Raw genomic sequence first — 24,818 nt, 5'->3', positions numbered from 1 at the left:
TCCCCCCCCCCCCCCGTACATAACCTAAATTCGACGAGGATGACATTCTAGGATAAATAACTGGGAAGACACTCACCCAAAAGAAGTCGGCGAAATCCACAGTCATGTTGGAACCGTGATCAGACCATCATAATTTATCTTCTGATGTATCAGGCCGCACTGCACCGTTAATAACGAACCATTGACACACACATATATATGTACACACACGGTACTATAGACGACGCAACCGTTTGAGCCGTACGACGAGACGTAACTCAATTTACAACGAACTACCGACGTAACGTTTTCGTGCTTGGACGTTTCGAGCAGAACGAGCGCGCTCGACCGCGGAGACACGGGTCAACTTTATTTCAACTGTCTCCCTCGTTCGTCAGACTCTCCTTGTCCTCCTCTCTCTCTTGTAAATGACACCTTGCGCCATCTTCCGTCGAGAGTCAGAACTATTAATGACTAATGATGGTCAGTAAAACAGACATACCTTTCATAATTTTTTTTATACTACTTAAATCATTTATGTAAACGGGTAAAAACGAAATATATGAAGAACAGAATTAGTAAGGTTTTATGTTTTCCATAACATTTGTGTTACTTTTAACGTATATATTGAGGCTTGACATCTTCTGCACTGAAATTACGAAAATCTGTTCACATGATTCTGCGCCTCAGTTTTGCATCGAAACTGCAAGAGGTGTTGCAGAGTACAGACACAAATCACAATTTAGCTTTCATGTCGCCTGTTCTATCGTAATGTACATGTTAACTGTTTCATTAAACAGCTTCTCCTCACATTATGCAACTAGTGTAACACGCGCTCTATTAAGAACCGATCGTCCACTTCCGGTAACGCGGTCGGAACTTAACCTACGATTACATCGCCAAACAGATAACCCTTTCACCTCGATTGGACGTTTGTAGTGTGCAACGTAGTTAAGAGTTTTACCACTTTCGAACAACGGCGCTACTAAAAGCTCAGGGCCGAGTATTTTTTTTTGGTATCCGAGAAACATCCCCTGATTTTTTTCTTCGGATATCTGTTTCTGAAATTGTTCAACCGAATGTTGTGTTCCCATTAAAAAAGGACATATGAAACTGATGTAATTTCGAAGATAACATGTATAAAAGACAGACCAATGCAATTGCAAATGTATTGCTATTTAAAATATGCTACCAGATTACGTGGTACTGTACTGGATAAAGATACTCTAGCTTCTAATACGATTTATATTCTGTCAGTGAATATTGCATGTCAGAGAGTGAAATAATTGACCGATCGGGTAAAAATGCACAGTGATAACGGGTTCAAAACGAGATAGGAAAATTCGAAAGGGGCGGCAGTGACTGCGAGAAAGGTCGGAAGACGGGGGGCGTGGCCTCGAGTAATCAGCTCAGGGTAGACCAGTGTCCTTGCGCATATCCAGTGGCTATACGTTACACATCTACGACAGCCACTCACGTGTGTATCGTATATACGGAGAAGAGAGAAGTTTCGAGCGTTATCAATCACTCTCCTCGCTGGACCGAAAAGGTGCATCCCATCTCGGTGGCCGTCGATAGGTAGAACGACCCAGTTTTTTCCCGTGGTTCGAGGGATCACGGCGATGCCCGCGAATAAGGGGAACCTGTCGACGTCTCACAAAGAAAAGCCCGGGAACGGTCTGACGAACGCCGCTTCCAAGAAGAAGAAACGCTGCCCCGTTAAGCATAAAAAACATTGCAAGCAATATCTGGTGAGTGAGCCGAAACAAACGTTAATTCATTGCAAGCGAACGGCCATGTTGCTGATCGAGTCGAGTTCAATCGAGTGCGATACGACCGCGTCGTCTTGTGTTCCGTACAAGCTCCTGTATTCGAACGTGAATAAAGTACCGAGAATGAAATAGTAGTGCACCAAGATGAATGATTAACGTTCTTCCTGTTTGTTTTCCGTTTCTCGTTTCGACGACGGAAATGTTCGATTGTGAGTGGAATTCGCAAGAGTCGTCGCGTAGTAGTAGAGAGAAGCAGGTTATGTGTCCCAGATGGCTCGAGTTGAAACACGATAGGGTTTGTTCACCTTTACCGATGCATGGTCGAAGTGTTACGGGTTTTTAGCGATCGATCCGGCGCAAGCATGCCTTGGTGCCGGTTACGATGCAATTTTCATTTGAAGTTCCTCTTATGATTTAACGCGTCCCCCTCCGTCTGAAAACAACCGCAGTAATTTCCAAAGTCTCTGGTACGTTTCGAGTCTTTCTGCGTGATAGTCGGATTTTTCCCTTTCGACGCGATAAATTATTCATCCGCCGGTAATGTTTGGTAACCGCTTATCTCGTACCGATTTGCTTTCCATCTTCTCCGCGAAACGACCAGCCTCTTACCAACATACACGCTTAACTGGTTTAGAAAATTTCAATCTTCATCAAAGTTCCATTTATTATTTTTCTTTTATTTCTTTTATTTTTTTTACCTCGATGGCCTATCAATCTTTCCTGATGTTCCTATCGATTTTTAATTTTTCCTAACCGCGAGCGTCGAACTCCACGGTGAAGTTGTCCATTATCTACCCGGCAAAGTGCAAATCGATACGAGATAAAATCCACGAACTGGAAATTTTCTGCGGATTTTGAATCACGAGGGACTTCATGCAAGACGTGTAATACTATTAATCCGCGAGCACATCGCAGTGACTCTGATCCTTCCGTATCCTACTTGTATAATGTGACAATATATAAACAACGTTTGTTAAATACATCATTTGAATGTTTTACTTTTTTTACGGGACCTGCATTCGAATACCACCCCATTCCCGACCATACTTTAGTGTATGTACCTCCGTAGCACCTGTACAAATTATTCCTTTACACGTAACTGTCGAGCACGTTCGTGGTTGCGTGCCTCCATTGCTAACTATGTACGCGGTGCACACATATATACAAACACATTGATGGACAATTGCATAGGCATTTCGTGTCGTGGCCACTGGTGGCTACGCGAAGGCGCATCATTGAATTACCGTGCTGCTAAAAAGTACGCACTAGAATCACTTATGTGTAGACTGCAGATGTTTATGCAAATTTTCGTTTCTTTAAGTTATTTCAGAAAAACCAGAATCTATGAAAAAATTAATATTATCGATTACGAGATTCATCAAGTCGAGAATAAAGTAAAAACTCAATTAAAATCGATCGAACCTTTTTCATCTGAATATGTTCTATACATTTGCATAGTTCAAACTTCAATACAGTGTAAAGAGTAACTTTATTCAGGTTTCTACTGTACTTGAGGTCTAATGAAGCCCTTAACAGACTAAAGTTACATCTGCAGTGTATGCATATATGTTTCTATTTCATGTTCTTTTGTACGTTGTACTTTTTAAGTTCACTCGAAGCGATCCTTGGCGATTTCGAGCGGTAACGTACTTCGTTAGTCGAAACTAGGGGAACCGTTGAATCACGTTCAGAATAAAATCACGAGGAACGCAAGGAGCGGGCGATAGATAGGTCTAGCCCGTAGTATTAGCAACTTAGGAGGCACGTATTGATTTCTAAGAATGCCAAGAAAAAGAGGTTGGTGCTGATTCGGCGAGAACAAAAGACGACACCAATTCCACTTCTGTAGCCCACTTGAACCACTTGCTATTATGTCTCGTAGGCGCGGAAGTTGGCAAAGCCGTATTGGCTTACCTACGTGAAAAGAATCCGGGGGACACCTCTACCCTTAGTTTTCTAATTCCGTACGAAATGTGTAAATGACGATCATGGGACGCCCTTTAAATCAAAAGACCTATTACAACGGTTGGATTAATATACTCTATTAGAGTGTGGCAGTGTATTTTCTTTTTTTGGTGGTATGTTATTTTATTTAATGTCTCACTATTAGGATTGATTTGCTGGCTCCATACCGAGCCTGGTTGAATAATTAAAATGTATGGCGGTCAGTGTTGTTCAATCATCGCATTCGTCGATCGTTCGACGCCTCGCACGGGATTGATTAAAACATGAAGTTGGAAAAACCGTAGAATTATTGAAGTAACAAAAAAAAAGATAAATAAATGCACAGTACGCGATGCACACCTTTTTTTATTTTACGATCGACACTGACGAGCGTTGGATGGAGACGTAATTCATGCAATTCGAGCAGGTGCCGTTCGCTGCTACAGCGAACGGAAGCGGAAGTCGAACGTAACTTATCGTCTGTGTGGATACACATATACACGCGAACGCGCATGCACGAGTGCGTGAGGGTTCGTTTAAACGCGACACTGCCTATATATTGAAGTTCGCGTGTCGACGTACAGTTTCTTTCATTCCTGGATTGGCCCGCTACCCATTACCGGCGAAATTAAACCCGTTGACACGTCACGTGTTCGATCGATTCGAATTTAACACAGTTCCCTCCCGGGGCGAAAAAAACCGTTAATTATCCGGTTAACGCTCGAACAGTTCCAGTTTGGAAAAGTTAAACAGGGATTAATGAGGTTTTTGTTTTTGTTTGGAATTCGGTGGGGCTTATAATAAGAATAAAGAAATTTCCGTCAATGTGACGATACCAGAATCGTGCCCATCCCTCCTTATAAGGAGGTAATACTGTATCGTAAGGTTTTCGTGAGAACTGCCTTAAGTTAAAATGGAGAATTCCGTAAAAATTGTTTAGTTCAATTTAGTATCTTTTGTATTCGAATATTTTACGCAAAAAAATAAATGCACGAAGCGTAGATTAGAGGTGCCGCTAATGATAAGATTATCGACAATTCGATATATCGATAATATTATTAAGATACGTTGAATTAAACCTAAAGTGTTATTATGAAAGATACATAACGTTACGTTATAGTATAAATTTGTGTTCCAAGTGAAACATTAATTTTCTAATACAGGACAGATTCTACCCTACAAAAGGACGAGGTTACAACCAAAATACACTGATATGCTTTTTGTAATAAGCTAAAATGAGAGTTAGTAGAATCTGAATGATAAATTTATTACACATTGCATTCTACTGTGATCATTCCTATTCGCCTTATGGTCGATACCTTAACGTTATTATCGATATATCGATAACTATCGATGATCGTTCGCAGCACCTCTAGCGTAGATTCGTGTGTACCGTGCAACACCGAACCACGAGTAAGCTGCTCGAAAAGTTTTCGAAACGGTCCCGCCGAGTCTGGTTAAACATCGTTACAAAAGGTAAAGGAAATTCGCTCTATTTCGCGATCCCTATTGTTCGTGCCCGGAATACCGTTGCTCGGTCGCGGTGCGAGATAACTTCTCCTCCCCTAACCTCCTCCCGGAAGTTCGGCAACAGCCATTGTCCGTCCGGTTCCACTAATTCGCTGACGATCACCGATAAGTCGTTGAAAAATAGGCGTAGACGTCGCGACGCCCGTCTAAAGATTTTAATTAACCCACTTGCGCGCCTGCATAGTCGACGACCGGCTGCCTCCGGGGCTCGGGCTCGTTTTTAACGAGGTGTGGGCGAACTGCCGCGGAAAGGGAATTAAATCGAGCTGTGCGGCGTCTGCTCTTTGTCAGATATCATAATGTCCTATAATTTCATTACTTTTTTTTCTCTTCCCACTCTCCATCTCGCAGCCACTGGATCGGACTCTCTAGTTCAATTAACCTCAAAAATTGAAACGATGATTAGCCTCGTCGCGGTTGTTCATAACGCCGGACGAGTAATGAAATTCGAATGCACACCTTCGGGTCGCGGAATTTTGGTTGTTTCTGCGGTGTAATTATTTTCCCTGGTCGCTGATGAAACCAATGGCCTCCCTCCCGTATGGACGAAACATCAGTTAGAAACTGTTGCAACGACGAAGTTTGTTCGTCGCGAGCTCACGGTTTCTGGGCAACAACAGAGTTATACGTGAAACTTCACCTGTCGTACATTATAGAATACACGATACACGGGATATAGTGGTTTTCACTTTTATCAGAGAAATCCTCAGAATCTCTCTCCGAGACGTAGCGGTTCGATAGAATTGAAAATAAAGCTCTGTGAAATCAATGGATTTTCGCGAAATCGAGGTCTCGCTGGGAAAACTTTTATAGAGTACTTTCTGTTTGTTTTTCCGTTGGACGGTAAGGGGTGGCGGGAGGGAGAGGGGAAAGAGCCCGAAAATATATCTAGAATCTCTTCGCCGCGTCGAGAATAACGGCAGTTCCGCTCGTGTAACCGGTATTTACCGATCCGGAAATTACTACCTGCAGTCGGTTGACTCTCCGGCCGAGAAGATGGAGCCAGGATACCAAACGTTGGTATTATTCTCGTCCAGTGTCGAGAGGCAGAGAATTATCCCGGTGGAAAAAAATATGGTTCCGGTTGTGTGGTTTCGTGGAGAACCGAGAGTTCGTGTTTTCGAGATCCTTTAATGACTTTAAAATATGAAACTGCATTATTCCTCCCGATGATTGAGGGGTCTCGCGTTTCCACGGAACGGTATCGACGGATGGGACAGAGTAATACTGTGTGGATTTAGTACAGCGATATTAGATACCTTACTGAGAGGTTAATACACCGGTATTAGATACCATACTAAGTAGGTGATCCTCCAGTTATTCTTGAGCAGTGTATTTATACCGCAATTTTGGAATTATTAAAGACACACGCGTTCGATTGCTTCGCGGTACCTGCAACAGCATTCTCTCTTGTGTTACACGGTCACTTCGATGTACGTTACTTTGTCCGTTCCATTTCTAGTACACTATAGTGAAGTCTCGATAAATGTTCGGAAAGTTTTCTACGTTAGGTGCTTCTGCTTCATCTGCACTATTCGGCTGGCTCTCCTTGGAACCAATCAAGTGAGTAATTTTAATGAGACAACAATATAATACAACGATAACACTTTTATTTTTGGTTATTTTGTTATGGAAATTCTCTATTAATATATTGTAGAGATTTTTCTGAATGTAATGATACCAAACGCGATGTAATTTTCGATCTTTGTAATTTATTAGAAGTGATAATGAAAGAAAATTTAGTTGACACGAAATAAGTAAATATGATCCAAAGTATATCGTGTTTGGTATCGTTTTAATCAGAAAAAGTCTCGCCGGTGTGTTATTAAAATTTTCATTGGAAAAGTACCAAAAATAAAGCAAGGTTTCATCGTAGCCGTTAGCGTTGTCACACTGATAGCGCAGGCGTTTAATTTCTTCTCGATAAAGGCAAGCTGTGACGAGCTCGGCCCAAAACTTATCTGCTACGGAAAGTGTGTCCCTTTACGATAACTGTTCCAAAACGGTCTGCAATTTCCCGAATTAATCGCAAGTTGACTTTTACTCGAGTAACCGTGACAAACGAACCACAAGAAGAAACACGTGAACAAGGATTATTTTGTTCTAGCCACAGAAACACATATTATATTCCACTGTTATACTCGTAGGGCCCAAATTTGGTAACGTGTCACGAGACAAAGTGGCGTCCCATCGAAACTTCTTTTCGTTTAAAATAAGGGAATATGGCGCGCAAGAAAACTAGAGGAAGGTAAGAAAAAATGCCTGCATCTGAATATTCCATAGGAACGTTCCTATCCTCCGTTTGGATGTCGAGCTGCTACTCTCTCTCTCTCCTTTTCCACATGGGTCTTGTTAGAAGCATGTCGAGATCCCAAAAATTCGTGCCTGCATACTCGATAGAACTGCCCCCCCCCCATGCTCCCAGTCGCAAATAGTTCGTTGGATGGTACATAAAATTCAACGCTTTATCCTTTAGCTTGCACGCCACGTCCACGTGGTCCCATGAATATTTATGCCGGGTAAGGTAAGTATTAATTTCGCGTGTCGACCACACACACGCGTGTGTGTTCCTTCAACACTGGTCCGCCACGCGATAACAGTCCCCCCGGAATTCCACGATAATTGCTTATTAACGCTCAAGGAACTTTCACTCCAAACAGAAAGAGACCAGAGGTGAGATCTTTCGATCGCTCGTTTCTCAAGGACCGATCGATACCCGGGATCTTTCCATCGAGAAAGTGATCACCCGATAGAAAAGTGTTCCTCGGTTGGCAGGATGTGCACCAATAGGGCGCAGCGACTAGGGGTAGTTTTTCCGTCTGGTCTGGCCGTCCACACGGATTTATTGCGCCCTCGTCCTCGCGGAGGCCGGTTTAATGCCGGTTGGCTAACAGAAGACACGAGAATTCGGGATTATTTGGGTCACGGATACGTTATTTAACGCACACGCCGCGGAGAGGAACCGTCTACGTGCCTTAGGCGAAGTTCCCTCGGAAAACCGAGTCGTCCGGGTCGATGGTGAACGCGACGATGGTGGTCGTGGGATGGTTGGCAGGCGTGTCCCACCAACGAAAATAAGTGTTTCGAGGGCGAGGAGGGGGACTAAATAGTATGTATTACCGTGGCTTTACGTAATCGGCCGCGATCAACAATCCCATCACCCCCAAATATAATTCGAAACCCGCGTTAGGACATCCGGACGGTCAGGTTTGCGGTGTAAGTTCGTTCGTTGCTACCCTTACAGTGGAGGGGATTTGCAGGGTTTAACAGAAATAACACAATTAATATCATCGCGGTCCTGTAGTTGTTGCTTCGTGACGTCACAGAGATGATGATCATTTAAGTGGTGCACAATGAACAGGATACGGCCCTCCAACGATTACGAATTTTGCATATTGGTTAACTATGTTTGCCAGCGTTCGCCGTTTTGTTCACGCCAGGTGATCTGGCCAAGAGATGAAATGTAATGTTTTTTTTTTTTTCGGATTTTCAGGGCGGATCAGAATCTCGGATAGACGGTTCGAGTGGCAATCGAGGGCCAAGACGTGTGACTTTACGGGTCCGGTTGCCCGGATATTAGAAGCCCTGCCCCGCTTACAGATAGTTCAGGGGATATGTGACCCGGTGATTCAAGGAGAACGGATGTCAGGCTTGCGTGAATCGATATTCAACTGTGCAAGGGATCACAAGGTGCTTACCCTTTTTACATCTTTGAAATCATTGCGACATCATAATTCTTCCATATTTCATGGAAACATGGACAAGGGATGTTTTTATTTTATAAAGGAATATCGTGAACACTGACTCACGGATTGGAATGAAACCTGGTGGGTTTATGGAGTGGTTCAAAACAAGAATAACGGTTTGTCTCGTTCGTGACTCATCGTCCTTTAAGGGTGTGAAACTAATTTCAAAAGTTAAATCGGCAGTCCCACATTTTCGTATATAACTTTTAAAGTACAAGGCATAGAAAAAATATTTGAAACAAATTTCTAACGGTACAGTAAGCGCTATGAACTTAACAAAATTTTGAAAAAATACCTTTTTCTTGAAAAAAATGTTTTTTCATTTTTTCAATGTTTCGTTAAGGCAAGGTGGCAGGGCGTATTATACTGTTAAACTCTTGTTCGAAACATTTTGTTTTATCTTTTGTACTTTAAAAGTTACATGCCAAATGGGGGATTGCCTATTTGACTTTAAGGTTAGTTTTCATACCATTAAATGGCGCGATTGGGCACGAAGAAAACATACCGTTATTTATGTCTCGAATCACTTTATAAATCGCCAAAGTTTTATTCCAATCCGCGAGTTCGCGATGTTCCCTTGTTAGCGAGTACAGTTATTTTGAATTTGTGACCGAGTGATCGTGAAACACCGGCGTTCACTGAATGTTAGTCACGACTGGCTGGCATCTAGCAGTAATCATGAGTCTGATGTGTTTTAAGAGATTCAACGAAAATTACGTAATTTACCATTCATTTCAATTCAGAGAGTACAAAGAAAAAAAAACTATCGGACAGAGCCGATACGTTTTGCCGTGGTAACAGGGGGGGGTTGATATTGGGTTCCGCGAAAATGAATGGCCGTCTGGAACGTGTGCTTGGCCACCTAACAGTATACACACGTTGAAGGATATAAAGTAGCAAAGGATTTCTACGAAATTGAAACGGATGGTAATGGGCGCAGTTTTAATTCAAGTATCCACGGCACAACGGGAATTACGCTACGCGTGAAACAACGTAAATTGATAATTCGTTTCGCGGGGAACCCTAATAATTCACAATATTTTCCGTTGACCGAGTTTCTCCGATCGCCAGAAGCGCCTTCCCCGGTGGTGCCTCGATCTTTCGAGGCTTGATCCGAAATGTAACCAATTTCTCGTGGCATAAACCGTCAAACGATCGAAGGTCAATCCTGCATCGGCCATTTTGGACAAACATTCACGGTCGACACAGTTCGCCTAAACATTGCCTCTACCTCCCTCCCAGTTAATATTGAAACGGTCCGCGATGAATTCCTCGAGCGTGTCCCGCTCCTTTTGAATTCGAGCATCGGCCGAATATTTCCGTGTCTATTCGAAAAATCAGCGTTCCGCGACCCGGCGTTATCGGCTGCGTTTTTAGAAATAAAAAACAAAAAAGAACCCTGGCCCGTGCCACGAATTTCGGTCCGCGCGTCCGTCCCGTGTCTGGCTCCTGCGATTCGTCTCGTTTCGCCATTGTTCTCGTCGTTGAGAGTAATCGAGGACCACGAAAAATCCTTGAAATCTATCCCCCCACCGAGGGTGAAACTCCCTACTGAATTATCGGCATAAAGGGGCCTCCGAGAATTCCGTATCTGATGCGTGTCTGTTTCGATTGTCTGTGTCTCCTTTTCAGTCTGCTAATGGCTTGGTAATTCCCTGAACCGTATACGATCTGGAAGCGATAGAGGATATATTTCGATGTCCATCGGTGTTCCTTCTTCTGTAATTTTGTTTTAGAGGGGGAGCGGGGGAATGAATCCAGTTTCATATAAAAACTATGATCACAGAAGATCTGCTTTTGACAAGATTATATATGAATTAGCCTCTACTTTCACACCATTTGCACTCCTACGAGATTGTTTGGGTTTAAAGCGATATGAAAATTGTGACAATTGTCAGACGATCGATCTTCCTGAACTAAAGGCTTCGGTTGATAAATGCAAACCAAACTGCTGTGTCCAGAAACGAAAGAATCTGTTAAAGCTGTGTATTCGTCAAAATACCTGTCGATTTCCAACAGAACAATACATTCGATCGGCGAGCACTTGTAACTATAAAACGGAAATTCCGAAGACCATCGACAAGTCGAATGAAAATTACATACCAACAAGAATCCTACAAGCCAAAGTACTTATTCCAGATCCTCAATCTGTACACCGTAAAACTCACATGTCGACGCGCGGACCATCCTTCTCGATCGTATTACGAAACGAGCACGTCGTTTACGAAGAAACGTGTTAGCAGTCCACGAATCGGTCCAAGAATTATTATACAGGATGGGTATACTGCAGTGTCGTTGGATTTTCACGAAAGTCGCTTCGAAACGCCGCAAAACGCGCCTATATCGTGCAGAAGGGAAGGAAGGGGAAGGCGCGCGCGATCGCCGCAGGAAGGTTAGCAGCGTCGCGACGCTGGCTCGACATCGTGGCGCCTGGCTACGCGAATGGGACGACTAACGACCGAACGACTGAGAAGGATGCACGATCGAGAGACTGCCCGTGTAACGTTCCCTAGAGGCGGGGGGCGAGTGAATCAGCAAGGAAAGATAGATAGAGAGGGGAGATCGAACGAAGAGAAGTAAGCGTCGCGGAAAAGTAGAAAAATAGGGGAACCGGAAGACCGAGCCGGAGGGAATTTCACGGAGAAATCGTGTACTCGGTAAATGCATCGGCAAACAGAGAGCAGACCTAGAAGGGAAAGGGGAGGTTTGGTATTCCTGTGTGTGACTTATTGCTGGAAAAAGGGAAACGGTATCGAGAATGTATCGGAATTTTTTAACAGAGTCAAAGGAAAGGATTGGACCCGCGAGAGTGGAGAAGGAGAAGGGAGCCGAGGTGAGGACTCCTCCACGTGAAGTCGACAAAGGGGGATCAGACTACTCCCATCCACAAAGGTGATGCTCTGAGAAGGAAGTTACGATTAGATGCCAGGGGGATGAACGATAAGAAACTGGCGGTGTTGGAAGGCGCCCCTCGTTGATAGAACTCGAGATCACCTGAAATATTCGGTCTATGGCTCGCCCTGCTGGGGGATCGCAATTCGAAAATTGGTATACATATACGTACCTGTGGGAAACGTTATAGAAAATGAACGTTGCTGGAGCGACGGTAGAGAGTCGGGCAGTGGGGGGCGAATGGACACAGAAAAACCCCTAAGTACATCAAGAGATAGACAGACAGAGGACACAGGGTGGTAAAAGAGCGAGATACAACTGACGAGCAGGTAGTACATACACGATTACAAAGAAGACATAGAACGAAGATAGAAGACTGAATTGGGGGGGGGGGTAGAATCTAGCTGGGAGTAGAAGAGAGACAGGAGACTGAATTGGGGGTAGAATCTAGCTGGGAGTAGAAGGGAGACAGAGTCGATCGCGGAAAAGGAGGGAAAAAAAGAACCTCGGAAAAAGGGAGAAACGTGGTCGCGTAAGATGAAAGACGGAGTGGGAGGCGGCGGAAGGGATGGTTAGATGACAAGGTAGGATGGGGGGGGTACAGAAGGGTGTACCTTTCTCGATAAATTCTCAGCAGAGGGTCTGTCCTCTGTACGTGGACACAACAAAGAGGAACGAAGCACGCTGGGGGGACAGTGGCGCCCCATCCCTCCTCCCTGGTGGTAGACGAGAAGAGAGGATCGCGAGGATCGTGAAAAAGAGGTGGAGTGTTGAAGTTCGATACGGCGGGGCGACGGGGTGGGAATGGAGGGAGACGGAAGATAGAATTCAGTGTGAAAGACGGTGCGAGCAAGCGAGTGAGCAAGAGATAGAGCGAGAGAGCGATAGAGTGGTGAGCAGGGAGTAACGTTGCGGACTATCGACCCGATCCCCCGGTCGGGCGCCTGCGCTTTTCAACGGACCCCCTTCTCCGTTCGTGGTCCGAGGCGTCTTGCCGGCGACGCGGCGCTCTACGCAACGTCGTCCTCGGTGCGACGGTGGTACCCCAACCAGTGCCTCTCACGATTCCGTTCTCGCTCTGCCCTCCGTGTCTCGTCATTCCGTTCGCATACGCGTCCGAGTGTTATACACCTCCTATGTACACACACAAACACACGTTACACACATATATATACACATACATGTATATATCATCGGTCGTTTGACATATACCATCTGTCTCCCGTTTTTTTTCTTTCTATCACTTTGCCTGCCTGTCCCCCCGTCTCTCCCATTTTCCGTATATCTCTATATATATATTTCCGATAATACGTGATCCATAGTTCGCCAAGAGAGACGAGCATACAGAGACACACATTACACACAGATAGACACAGACACACACAGAGGAGGGAGTGAGACAGCGCGCGTATAGTGAGAGAGCAATCAAAGAGCAAAGCCGGGTGGTACATACGGGTGTTCCGCGAGATCCCGTGGTCGCGTGCAGTTAACGTACAGGAAGAAGCTCCTACGTTCCGTCCGGGGGCACACCGCGCGTACACGCGAGCGCCCAGAAAGGGAGAAGAGGACACACACGCCATATACACGCAGATAGATCTGGTTCCTCCGGATACGGTGATTTTCTCAGCCGGTGTGAACAGAAACGCGCGACAGGCCACCTTGTGCCGCTCTGCGCTGAACCACGCACGATCCTTACGGCGGAAAAGAGAGAGACAGATACAGAGGTGTGGTGGAAGAACGCCGATTCCAACGTTCCAAGAGGAAGAAAGGAGGATCGACCAACCCGGTGTACGATTATTTAAGAAGGACCAGGAGGTTCCCGAGGACCGAGGATCCTAGGATGGAGTGGTAGGCCTTTGAAACGACGGCCCGCGCCCCTTTTCTTGCTTGTTCTACCGGGGGGGTGTCTCGTCTGCTTTCTATCCTTCGCTACGTTCGACCGTTTCCAACTTTTTCCCCCCTTGTGGCTCCTTCCTCGCGTCACGAGGGCCACACCGATGGGGGTCTGACGAAACTTTGCCCGTGGGTGTCGTGTGTCAGCCCAAGAGGTCCTGTTCCATCATTCCGTGGATGTCCTTGGCTCTCCTACTACGACCTTACTCCGTTTCCCGGTGGTTTCTTCTTCGATCCACGGCGAAGGCATTTTCCGTGTGTCTCGGTGTGTGTACACTACAGTCCATTCGTGGAATATCCCCCTTCTACCGAGAAGGTATCACCCCCTTGAACGCGTGTGTCCTTTGACCTTCGACTGCGTGCGAGACACCCCTTCCCTCTACCCACGATTTTAACCCTTTGTGCAAGGAGGCATCGCGCCGTGTTCGTCCCAGTGAAAAAACGAGTTTCTTCGCCGGAATATTCTCTATTCCATTCGGAGGAATATCCACCTGATCGGAATAGAAGTCACTGAAACGCCGGGAGGGTGGGTGGGGGTGGACGTGTGGCAAGTTGCGAGTTAATCCGTCGTTCGCGGAGCTAATCCGCCCGGGAGCCGGCGGAGCCGGGTAGCTTTCGACTGATGGCGGCACGGTATTCCAGGCGTATCAGAAAGCGTTGAATAACGCCGGAAACGAACGTAGACGACAGACAGACTGTGTACTGGTAGAGTAGTGTGTCGGTTGGTGGATTGGTGGTGGTGATCTCGTTTCACCGGGGTGGCGGACACGTCGTTCCGAGTGCAAAGGGTTAAAGTCCCGCTAAGGCTGCACCCTCTTCACCCAGGGTGCACCTATACGTCCCTCAGGCACCCCCCACCCTCTTCTACCCACGGTACTCACGTTATTTCTCTCTTCTTTCTTTTTCCATTCTCCCGGTTACGACACACACACACACACACATACACCGTCTCACGTTTTCTAACGTTCTGTGGTGGTGTGTCGTACTACACCCGGCGCTGCGTATTGCACACGCGCGCGTGCCCGCGCTTATCATCGTTCCACCGTCCCCCTCGTGTACGGACCTCTATACACACGTAACCTGTGTGTGTATGCCTCTCTACATACACGCGTCTATCCACGCACCAGAGGGAGAGAAAAGCCGGACGCCCGAACACACACCGTCGTATATCACCGAACACTGCCTTACCAGAAGGTAGAGGAAGAAAGCCGCTGGAGCTGAGAAGAAGGAAGTGAAGAAGAAGAAGGAGGTGGTGGTGGTGGAGGTGGAGGCGGTGGTTTTTAGTGGTGGAGGTGGTGGCCCGCGTAGTAAGAAGGAGGAAGTGAAGGAGAGAGCACAAGTGTAAGCCGACGCCGCGTCTACGGACACGCCGAGGAGAGCCCACGTTCCCCTCGGTAGGAGACCTCTCTCTCAACCTGGCCTGACGACCGTACCCACGTCGTCGTAACGGCCCCGTCGCTGCATCAGCGGCTGTGTGTCACTACTGTTCCACTGCCCCACACACCGCGGCCTCATGATTGGTTCATTCTGGAACCTCTGCCGTGCGTGCCCTTCAATGCCGATTGACAAGGTGAGAGAATGAGAATGACTGAGATAATACATTGCGTAGTCGACTCTGAAAAGGCATTTTTTTGGGGGGGGGGGATATGGGGATGGGATTGATCACTTATGATTGGAGTAATTGACGTTATAGAATTAGGTTTAGATATTTTGTAGTAAGACTCTTTATAGGAGATGATTTCTATCGATGAAGCCTATACCCACATGTCCTAAAAAGTTTCATTAAAATCGACGAAGTTGGGGTCCCCACTCCTTATTCGAGTAAGCCACTGCACAAGTATCCATCGATAGTATTTGTAAAATAAGAGTTACGATCTTCTCGAAGCTCCTTACCGATCTCACGATCCTTATCCGTAAGACCCTTTGATCGGGAGAGATAGAGAGACAGTATCGAGAGACACGAAACATCCGCATGAGCTTTTTTCGCTTGGAGCCGGAAAAGTAAGCGGGTTCCTCTTCCCCGGAGCATTTTTTTCCCTCGTCGATTTCACGAGTTTGCCATTCAGATTGTCGCCCCGGCGTCCCGTTGTATATACTTTATCCACCCGGGATACTGATAATATCTGTGTATCGGTGGTCTCTATGTACGATAGAGATTTTGTCAGCCGAGGAGGATTTGCGGGGGCTTTATCGGTTGGAGAGGGAGGGGGAGAGACGAAAAGTTTGGTTAGCGCTCGATTTCGACGATCCATTGTTCTTCCTGAACGTAGTCTGTTCTGTAAATCGGGGGAGTTCTTACGACATCGAGAACGTCGAAATATTCAAAAACTTCGAAAATTTTCGCGCTATCGCATCGGTTAGAAATATTCATTTGTTGGTGAAATCTATACTCTTCCTCTTTAATTTAATTTAATTACATTTTTTCCAATTTTCAATTTTTCGAGAAAGACAGCAGTATCTAAGATCATAAGCCTGACCTTGAAACAGTTAATGAGATCAAATAATTGTTTGCCAAGGGTCGATTCGTTCAAAAAATAATATTATTTTACCATAAAAATTGGAGTCACTCGATCCATGTGTCATACGATCGAGAATCGTTCTAGGTTGAAAACCAACGATGGAATACACGTTTCTGTGAGTCGTGGAAAAGATTGGCCCAGTCGTCATCGAATATATCCGCCGTCGGGATGCTTTCTACGCGTAAACTTTTGTTCGACGTGCGTTCGATGCGAGCTTTTATAGCCCAGCATGGATCGTTTCCTCGAGGAAACCGAACAACCGCCGCGTTTTATGCAGCCAACGGCGGAGACAACACGTGTTTCCGCAACGCGGCACTCATATCGCCACGCCGATAGGGATCCCCCTCCCGATTTTATTGGCTGATCGTCGACGCGTGTACCGGGTGTCCCATAGATTCATTCTGGACTGTGTCAGTCTTTTTTTTCTTACCACAACTGTAGAAAAGCTATCTATCCTCCGATTTGGATGATTTTTGGATATGTTGTAAAACACGACATTTTGATCAACTTTTTCCCATACATATAACGGGTGGAGTTGCTAAGTTTCCGAGATATTCGCGACAATGTGCCGTACTAGTGCATTGAATTAGTTTCGTTTAGCTTAACCTTAGCTTTCGTTTATTTGACTGATACAGAATAACGATTTATTCTTATTTAGCAGAGGTATAGCTGTGATCTATTCTTCAATTCATTAATTTCTCCTCACCACACAACGATGACTTCATTTTTGGATCGATCTCATTTTTCACGTTTCTTCTTCCGTCTTCTGTAGTCAGAACAATGAGCTAAAATATCTCAGGACGCCCGACGTGTTTCCTGTAGGACAGAGTCGGCGACCTTTCCAGCGATTCCCAGCACGAAAGTTCGAAAGTGCACCAGGCGCGCGCACATACACACATACACGCGTTCGGGACCTGGGGATTCGGTATGCAGCCTGTGGCTGGTTCGATTTTCCAGCCAGAGAAAAGGCACGGAAGGAAGTTTCTCGACTTTCTGAATTACTGTCGTTCCTCTATTTTAATAACATACATATACTTTGCTGTTGTTTAATAAATTTAGTAGATCCAACGATTAACAGAGCCAAGGAACTTAGTCTTAACTCTTTGTGTCCTGACGAGACTTTCTAGTGCCATTTGTGTTATAATAAACGCTGTCATGAACCGATATGCTTAGAACAATAATGGCAGCCATGGAGGGACCTTTGTTTTAGGCAGTCTCGGAAAATTACAATAACTATTAATCTGTACTACATTTTTAAATGAAAAAAATTAAAAAATTACTTCATAGTTTTTTCTAAAAAAATTCCTCAATTTCGCCTAATTTTTTACTCGTCACAGTAGGGAGAGTCCTTAAGAGGTTATGCTAGTATGGCGGTTTCAGAAAATCGAATTTTTCTTTTTTGCAATTTGTAATAATTTTTTTAGGAAGAGGAAGCTATATTATGTGGCCCCGGATAGGTGATTAGTAAACAGTACTCGAAACTTTGATCGCGTTTTTCTCGATACTACTTTTCCTTAATCGGCGGCCATGATAACTTAAAAACTAATTGACCGATTTAGTTCAAACTTGGCATATATGTTCATCAAATGTGTCATTCTAGACAAATTAAGAAAATATTTGTTCAATAGTTTTTCTTTAAAAAATTCCCAAGAATTGCCTTATTATATAGCCGTCACACTAGCATAGTCCCTTAATGGACTAACGGGTGGTAAAGTGTTAATGTTTGGCGCGACGAAACTGTTCTCGTTGACCAGATGGTGAAGTTGTCCTCATCAACGAATCGGTTACAAATCGAATGGACGCTCGATAAGTAATTTCGTATTACGGATTATCGGCGAACCTCTCTCTCTCTATATCTATGTTCGTCGGAAGAACCAATCATTCGTGTGCACATTGTACCGAAACCAACAATGCCAAGTTGGACATTGATCAACGGGAATCGTGGAGGAGGGCTCTCCGCTTCGAAAACTATTTCGCGGAATTTACTTATGCTCGTTTGAGCGCGTAATTCGTGCGATTCGCGGCGTTTGTGATCGATATACCGTGGAATATTAATAACAGTGAGCCACGTGGATGAACGTGTTGAGATTCCTTCGTCTGGACGGATCACGTTGTTCGACAGGCGAAAAGTTATTCTTAGTTCCATGTGTTCCAACTTGTGTTCTATTCACAACATCTGAGACTTGATTGATCTGAGACCTGAGACGAAATTTCTCTTATCCGTTTTCGAGGCGAAAATAAAAAACGGCACGCTCACATTCGTGGAGAACGCGCAAGGCTCGACCTTCACATGGTTCCCGGGATTAATTCCGCGTGGAATGAACTGAAAAGGGGATCGGCTGTTTCGCGCTTTACGGTTCAACCTTAACACTAGAACCACCGACGATAAACGCGTATCTATTCCGATCGATCGATAAAACATGACGAACTTTGGAAAATTTATAAGTCAACTAATTTCTCCGATTTTCATATCGTAATACAAGTTGCAGAAGATCTGAGAAAATATATTGTTATAACATTTCTTGTTATTATTATTATTAGAAGGGATGGGGTTGGATTTTACGGCCACCGATAGACCAAACGAATGTATATCGATCCCGATGGAAATTGGTTCCGACGACTACAGGCACTACACAGTTCCAGGAAGCCGTTGCATTATTCAGACGGCTCTAGTGCTAGTAATTGTTCGGACTTCGAGGTCATCCTCGACTCGTGGGGGGCGTTCGTTTAAAGGAAATCATTTTACTTCTGGGATATCAGTGGCATGGGGTGAGATTCGACGGTCATTGTAATAATATTGCACCTTGGAATTATTTTTAGAGCCGGTTAGGTTTCTCGAAGGTTCGGATTTTGTTTCAGCTAGTACAAAAAGCTTCACCTTCGGTACTCGCTTTAAAGGTACATTCTCATTACACGCTGTACACAAGAACGGTTTTTTTAGAACTTTTGTAAAGGAAAACTGTAATAGATAGAGTGAACCATTAGTCGGGGGTTTATTAACATTTTCACTGCTGGCTGATATTTCATTTCCTTTTCTAAAAACGGCTTACTTTGTTTTTATCGGAACTGACTTTGGTTTATGGAATAATGTTTGTTTTTACATCGTTGGCCAGTGTTTTGTTTGTCTTGTTTCGTCGTAACGCATGTGGTGAGTGAGAACAAAAATTGCACCGTTGTGTCAGCAGTGTTTTTGGATCAACTGACTGAACACAACGTATGCCAGCAGCGGAAGTGTAAATATACATTTTAAGATATGAAACACAATTTTCGTCGTGTTATTTTGTTTAATATATATTGGAAAAACCAGCAATGACTGTGACGTTAACAAAAAAAATGGATGTACCCAAACGGTATACATAAAATCCCAAGCTGAAACGAATATCATTGGCTTTAGAATTCCACGTTCTATCACTGTGCTAAAACTCATTGAAAAGTCAACGTTACACCTGTGACCTCTTATTGTCAGTGCTTCGAACACTCATCGAGGATTTTCCGTAGACTTGAAAATCTAAAAACGCCACCGTTTCCAAAAATATCATCCAATCAGTCTCCTCTAATGCACGTCCCAAACGCAAAGCCTATTCCATATCCACGTCCACAGTTCAAAAGATAAAGAACGAGTAAAAATGAAGTCGATTATTCGTGAATTCTTCAAAGGATCAGTCTCCAGTCGGATTCTACCCCGAATCGGCTCTCAATCTTCACACCGGGCGCACAAAAGAAACGAGACTTCCACGAGGAAGTTGAATCGAGTGGAGAACCACCACCAGCCACCGCTCATTACAATACAGAGAACCGAATTGCCGCGACGTATATTCATGGCGCAACTGCACTCGGAATATTCACCGGCTCTTCCTTCAGAACGCATTCTCAGTCGAAGGCTCGGGCCACGGTCGAAAACCGTGAAACTGATTCTCTCTCTCTCTCTCTCTCTCTCTCTCTCTCTCTCTCTCCCTCCCTCCCTCTTTACATTCGACGTGGCACGCAAATTGCATCCTCGCGAACAGCTAATTCCACGCGGCTGTTCGCGTCCCGGGGCTTCTATCCGGCCCGCTTCGTGACAGGAACAAGATACATAGAGAGAGAGAGAGAGAAAGAAAGAGAGATTAACGTCCGGCTCGTGCGCTGTAATTACGCGGCTAATTAGTAGGTAATCGCTCGGGCGAATTTAAACCTCGCGGTTCCTCCTTGATCCGCCGCCGGCGCGTGCGAAGAATCGATTGTTAACTCGACTCTTAACGACTGGAGAAAGAAAAGATCCCCTTCCGATTGTCTTTCTGGCGTCTATTCTGTTCTACGATGAAAGACCACTTCCCCTATACACAAGTATACAGTGATACAAGTGGGGTGGGGGAATAAATTATGCGCTTGACAGGTTCCACGGTCTCTGCACCCCAGTGGTGGGGATGAAGTAGAAACTTTCACGAGGAACTTCCTATGCAACTCCCATCGAGTATTTACTGTATTGTACGAGAGTTATTTTCCAAGATCCGATCGAAGAACCTCCTATGACGTCAGCAAGCATGCAATTACAATGTGATGGTTCTTCGACCTTCCCTAGTCTTCACCGAAGTTTAACCATCCCCTCACGATTTCAACCGTGTCTATACGTAGTCACCATTATTCCCGAGCTGAACAATTTTCGTCAAACAATTTAATGACGTCGTCATCGTTTTCCTCCCCCAACCAGGAAACTGTTCATCTCCTAGCAACCAGTTCCCTCCCCCTGAAGTCATGAACGGAAAAAAAGGGCTGATGTCCCTCGACCGTCGATTTTTCAACGGAACACAATTCCATTCACTTCGTCGACACGACATAAAATTCCACGTCCCGTCAGCGTGGAACCAGCGCGTAACGTTCTGTTCACCCGGAAACTGGGACGCGTTTATAGCTGTTTTCTGAAGGCAGACCAGGAGAATTGCCCCGGAATGGGTGATGTTGATTGGTTTAACGAGAATTGCCTCTCTGCATGTAATACAGTCCTTTCTATCCCCCCTCAAGTGCTCCACGAACGGGAGTGTACGGGGATTCCAGAAAATCGATCTTCATGGTGGGATTCCATTGTCGGAAGTACCTGTACACTAGTATCGTTCATAAGTACAATAGTACGGACACGGTGTATACATTATCGATATTAGAATGTTAGTATTATTATTTGTATATATTTATAATAATAATATTAACAATCATTTATTGAATTAAAGAGCAGTTTATTTTTTGGTCTAATTTCAGAATAGCGTCAAGGGCTCTCCTATTGTTAATTCTTCTTTAAGACTCGAGTTCGCAATGCTTTGTACCCTAATTTTATTTCAGTGGAAAGTTATTAAAATTTAATGTTTGGAATAGCGTTTAGTACACTCGATACCATGGATAGTGTGCCTAAGTCAAAATACTCCAGCAAAGTGGTGTCTGTCCCAAAGACATTTTGTCTGATATTACAATTATTAGGACACTTTTAGACGTTATACTCTATAATATAAGGTCTATATCTTGGAAGAACAATTTTTCCTTCCGTTTCGTTTACTGCTTGGTATCGTGCCCGCATTGTTGTCCAGTATCTCTATCGGGAATTATCGCGTTATTGTTCACGCTGCGCCGGAGGCGTGATTTATCGGCGATTTGTCGAAGCGTATCGGTCCGGGAATCGGTGGCCCCGGACGTTTTAAGGCCGATCTACCCGATTAGGAAAGTTTTCGCGCTCGATGACGGTGGTAGTATTGACCGAGGTCTGTGTTGCCACATTTTTCATAAGATTCTTGGGACACACAGTTGTCTAAAACATCGCCCAAAATTGCAATAGTGCTGTCAAAAAAATCTCGAAGGTGTTGTTAACGTTAGATTTTTAAATCCAAGTACATACTTCTTTTAATACGTAACATTAAAAAAGAATACAAGATAAAAAAATAAAAAAATTTAACAATAACATGTACAAGCGGGCACGAGGTGATTCTTTATGGACAAAATAAGAACAAAATATGGAATAAAATTTTGCTATAATACGGGAGCAATTGAACAGGTCTGGGTTACAGTGTCTGTCGATGGCATTCCGTTTCTACTTACCACTATATGTTGAATACACGTATCAGATTAATTTTCGAAGTCGATTTTCTAAAAAACTAAGCTGTAAATGAAAAAATGTTATACCATACACTATTCTTATTTTTTCATAAAGAATACCCTGTATAAATTAAAAATTCCCAAACGCCCAATTCGCGATTTCTTCAAAAACAAAATTGACATCGCAATTTCAGTGCAGAAGTCGCCCGAATCGCGATAAATCGTCCAATCTGGTAACACTGAGACTTGAGAAAGCCCCCCCTCACCTCGTCACCCCTTTAGAGAATCGGCCGGTGGTGGCCGAACAAACGCGTCACGGAAAGCCGGTTGGTTGGAGGAACCGGCACTGCGCCACTATTCCTCGTTCGTCGATAAACCGTTTTGTGTGCACCATATCGCGCACACGTCACGTGCAACCGGCCACCGCCGCCGTCGCCGCGTCGTTTCTCTGTTCGCGCGCGCCGGTACGTACGTTGACTTTCGCCACTCGTGGCCCCGCTGCAATGCGCAACGCCTGGCGAACGCCGCGAGGCAATGCCTCCTCAAGATTGATTGCACCACCTGTCCACCCGATCGATACAGTTTTTGTCGTTAATGTCAACGATCTCGTTCCCGTGCACGGAGTTGGCTTTTCATGGGGGAAGGGGGGCAGGGAGCGTTGCACCAATGAGTCAGAAATGGGCAAATTCATCATTAGACTGCGGATTTTATGCATTTTACAGCTTACAGGCCAGGGTTGGGCAAAATTTTATTCGAATAATACACAGTGAAAAGCAGCAGTATCTAAGGGTGTCGTTCTGAGCTTTAAACAGTTAATGAGATTAAATAATTGTTCGACAAATGTCGATTCATTCATAAAGAAGTATTATTTTGTTATAAAAATTGAAATTTCCATGTTTAAACAATTAAATATGATGAAAAACTTTTTTTATCTTTTATTCGTTATTCGAAACATTTTATATACTCGTTATACTGTCCATTGGGGGGCGGGGGGGTGACTTGCTCGAGTCGAGGAACTTCAAAGTCATCGGCCATGGATCACGCTAGGTTTTAGCATAATTTTCTTTTTTCTTTAGGTCGAACCAGTAATTTATTATATCGTGGTAATGATATGGTGATTTTCGGTTAATCTAACGTCAATTTTTACTCCTACACACACGTTAACCATTCCCCGTGTAGAACATACAAAAACAGGACCGTTACCACGGTACATTCCATGGCGTGATAGAGCTTCATTTTTCAACTTCAATCTCCTCGAAGTATTTACCCTTTTGTTACATCGCAAAAACTATCGTAGAACATACATTACGTTCATATCGTGTATGTACCATGCAGGCAGCCGGTTTTTTTTCCGTTACGACTTTTAAATTCCCTTCCCCGAATGCATCGTAAATCCACATTACTCTAATTTATAAATCTCGACGAGAGGAATATGTATTTCGATATACCGCAGGTGACGTAAATCGGGTTGCACCGCTGCAGGCGTTCAACCTGGCGCCTCGAAAATCGCATGTAACCGCGGAACTGGGTCTCTCGCATTATTTTCACGGGTAAAATTAAACACGAAAAACTGGGCTTCGATATTTATCGGCCACCTTCACGAGAACGACCGTACATCCCCTTGAATGCAAAACAATCGACGAAGGGAAATCAAAATAGACCCCTGTATGATTCACCTTTTGCCAGAATTTTCGTCACCACCCTCAATTTTCAAGAAATTTGATTTTTTAAAAATTGGTTGCTGACGAAAAACCATTTTGAGATTCGTATTCAGGGCACAAACTTTGATAAAAAACAATTATTAAACGTTTGAACTCTGAAAGAATGTTAAAATTTGTTTAACAGTGTTATTTTATTTCATTAACCATTTAAAGTTTAAGATGCAGCTCTTAGGTACTACTGCCTTTCACTATTTATTATTCGAACAAACTTGCGCGCAACTCTGGTTTCGGACCGTTTTTCATTTCGAAATTACCCGGTACGTTAAACGGTCACGAGAGAATTGGGGGAGGCTTTAAATTCCATTCCATCGCCTCGACAGGCCCACGGGAAGACGCGCGAAACGTAGCTCGGGAAGAACGCCAGAGTTGTGTCCCGATGATTCGACTTTGACACACAGCAGTATTTCGACGTCTCTGCATGCGGCTGGCACCGAAGACCAAAGGGGTAGGAGGAGAACCGGCACTGCGCCACTCGTGTATACACCCCCCGGCTTCGTCGATATTTTCGCGAACCACTGGCAGTGCACACGACGCGGCGGTACGTTGACTCCTACTACTACTTGGGGTCACACGACCCCTCGCGAGAGAAAATTTACGAGGCGAATCTCCGAGTTTTTTTTCGATCGATTTTTTTTTAAATACAGGGAAGGTGACCGCGTGGAACAATCTCTGACAAAGGAACATCGGGAAAGTTGTGGGAACTTTGTGGGGTAAACTTCAAAATCGGGATATACCTCCTCGTAGGTTCCCCTCGTAAGCGTCGTG

At 44.5% G+C, this 24,818-nt stretch overlaps 2 protein-coding genes across 2 annotated transcripts in view; one reads left to right on the top strand and one right to left on the bottom strand.

The window, feature by feature from the left end:
- LOC107190878 (F-BAR domain only protein 2) overlaps nucleotides 1-235 on the bottom strand; it is a 15,374-nt gene extending 15,139 nt beyond the window's left edge. Inside the window, exon 1 of the mRNA XM_015579764.1 lies at nucleotides 77-235. Coding sequence (XP_015435250.1) covers nucleotides 77-106 — 30 coding nt within the window. The 5' untranslated portion in view covers nucleotides 107-235. The remainder of the gene's footprint in view (nucleotides 1-76) is intronic.
- Nucleotides 236-1,601: 1,366 nt separating this feature from the next.
- The window catches only part of LOC107190876 (cell surface glycoprotein 1), a 63,749-nt gene continuing 40,532 nt past the window's right edge, over nucleotides 1,602-24,818 (top strand). The window contains exon 1 of the mRNA XM_015579763.1: nucleotides 1,602-1,730. Coding sequence (XP_015435249.1) covers nucleotides 1,602-1,730 — 129 coding nt within the window. The remainder of the gene's footprint in view (nucleotides 1,731-24,818) is intronic.

This window comes from Dufourea novaeangliae, unplaced genomic scaffold (assembly GCF_001272555.1).
Source record: "Dufourea novaeangliae isolate 0120121106 unplaced genomic scaffold, ASM127255v1 scaffold208, whole genome shotgun sequence".
Lineage (NCBI taxonomy): Eukaryota > Metazoa > Arthropoda > Insecta > Hymenoptera > Halictidae > Dufourea > Dufourea novaeangliae.
Note: the sequence above shows the minus strand (reverse complement) of the source record. Positions and strands in the feature narration are given on the sequence as shown.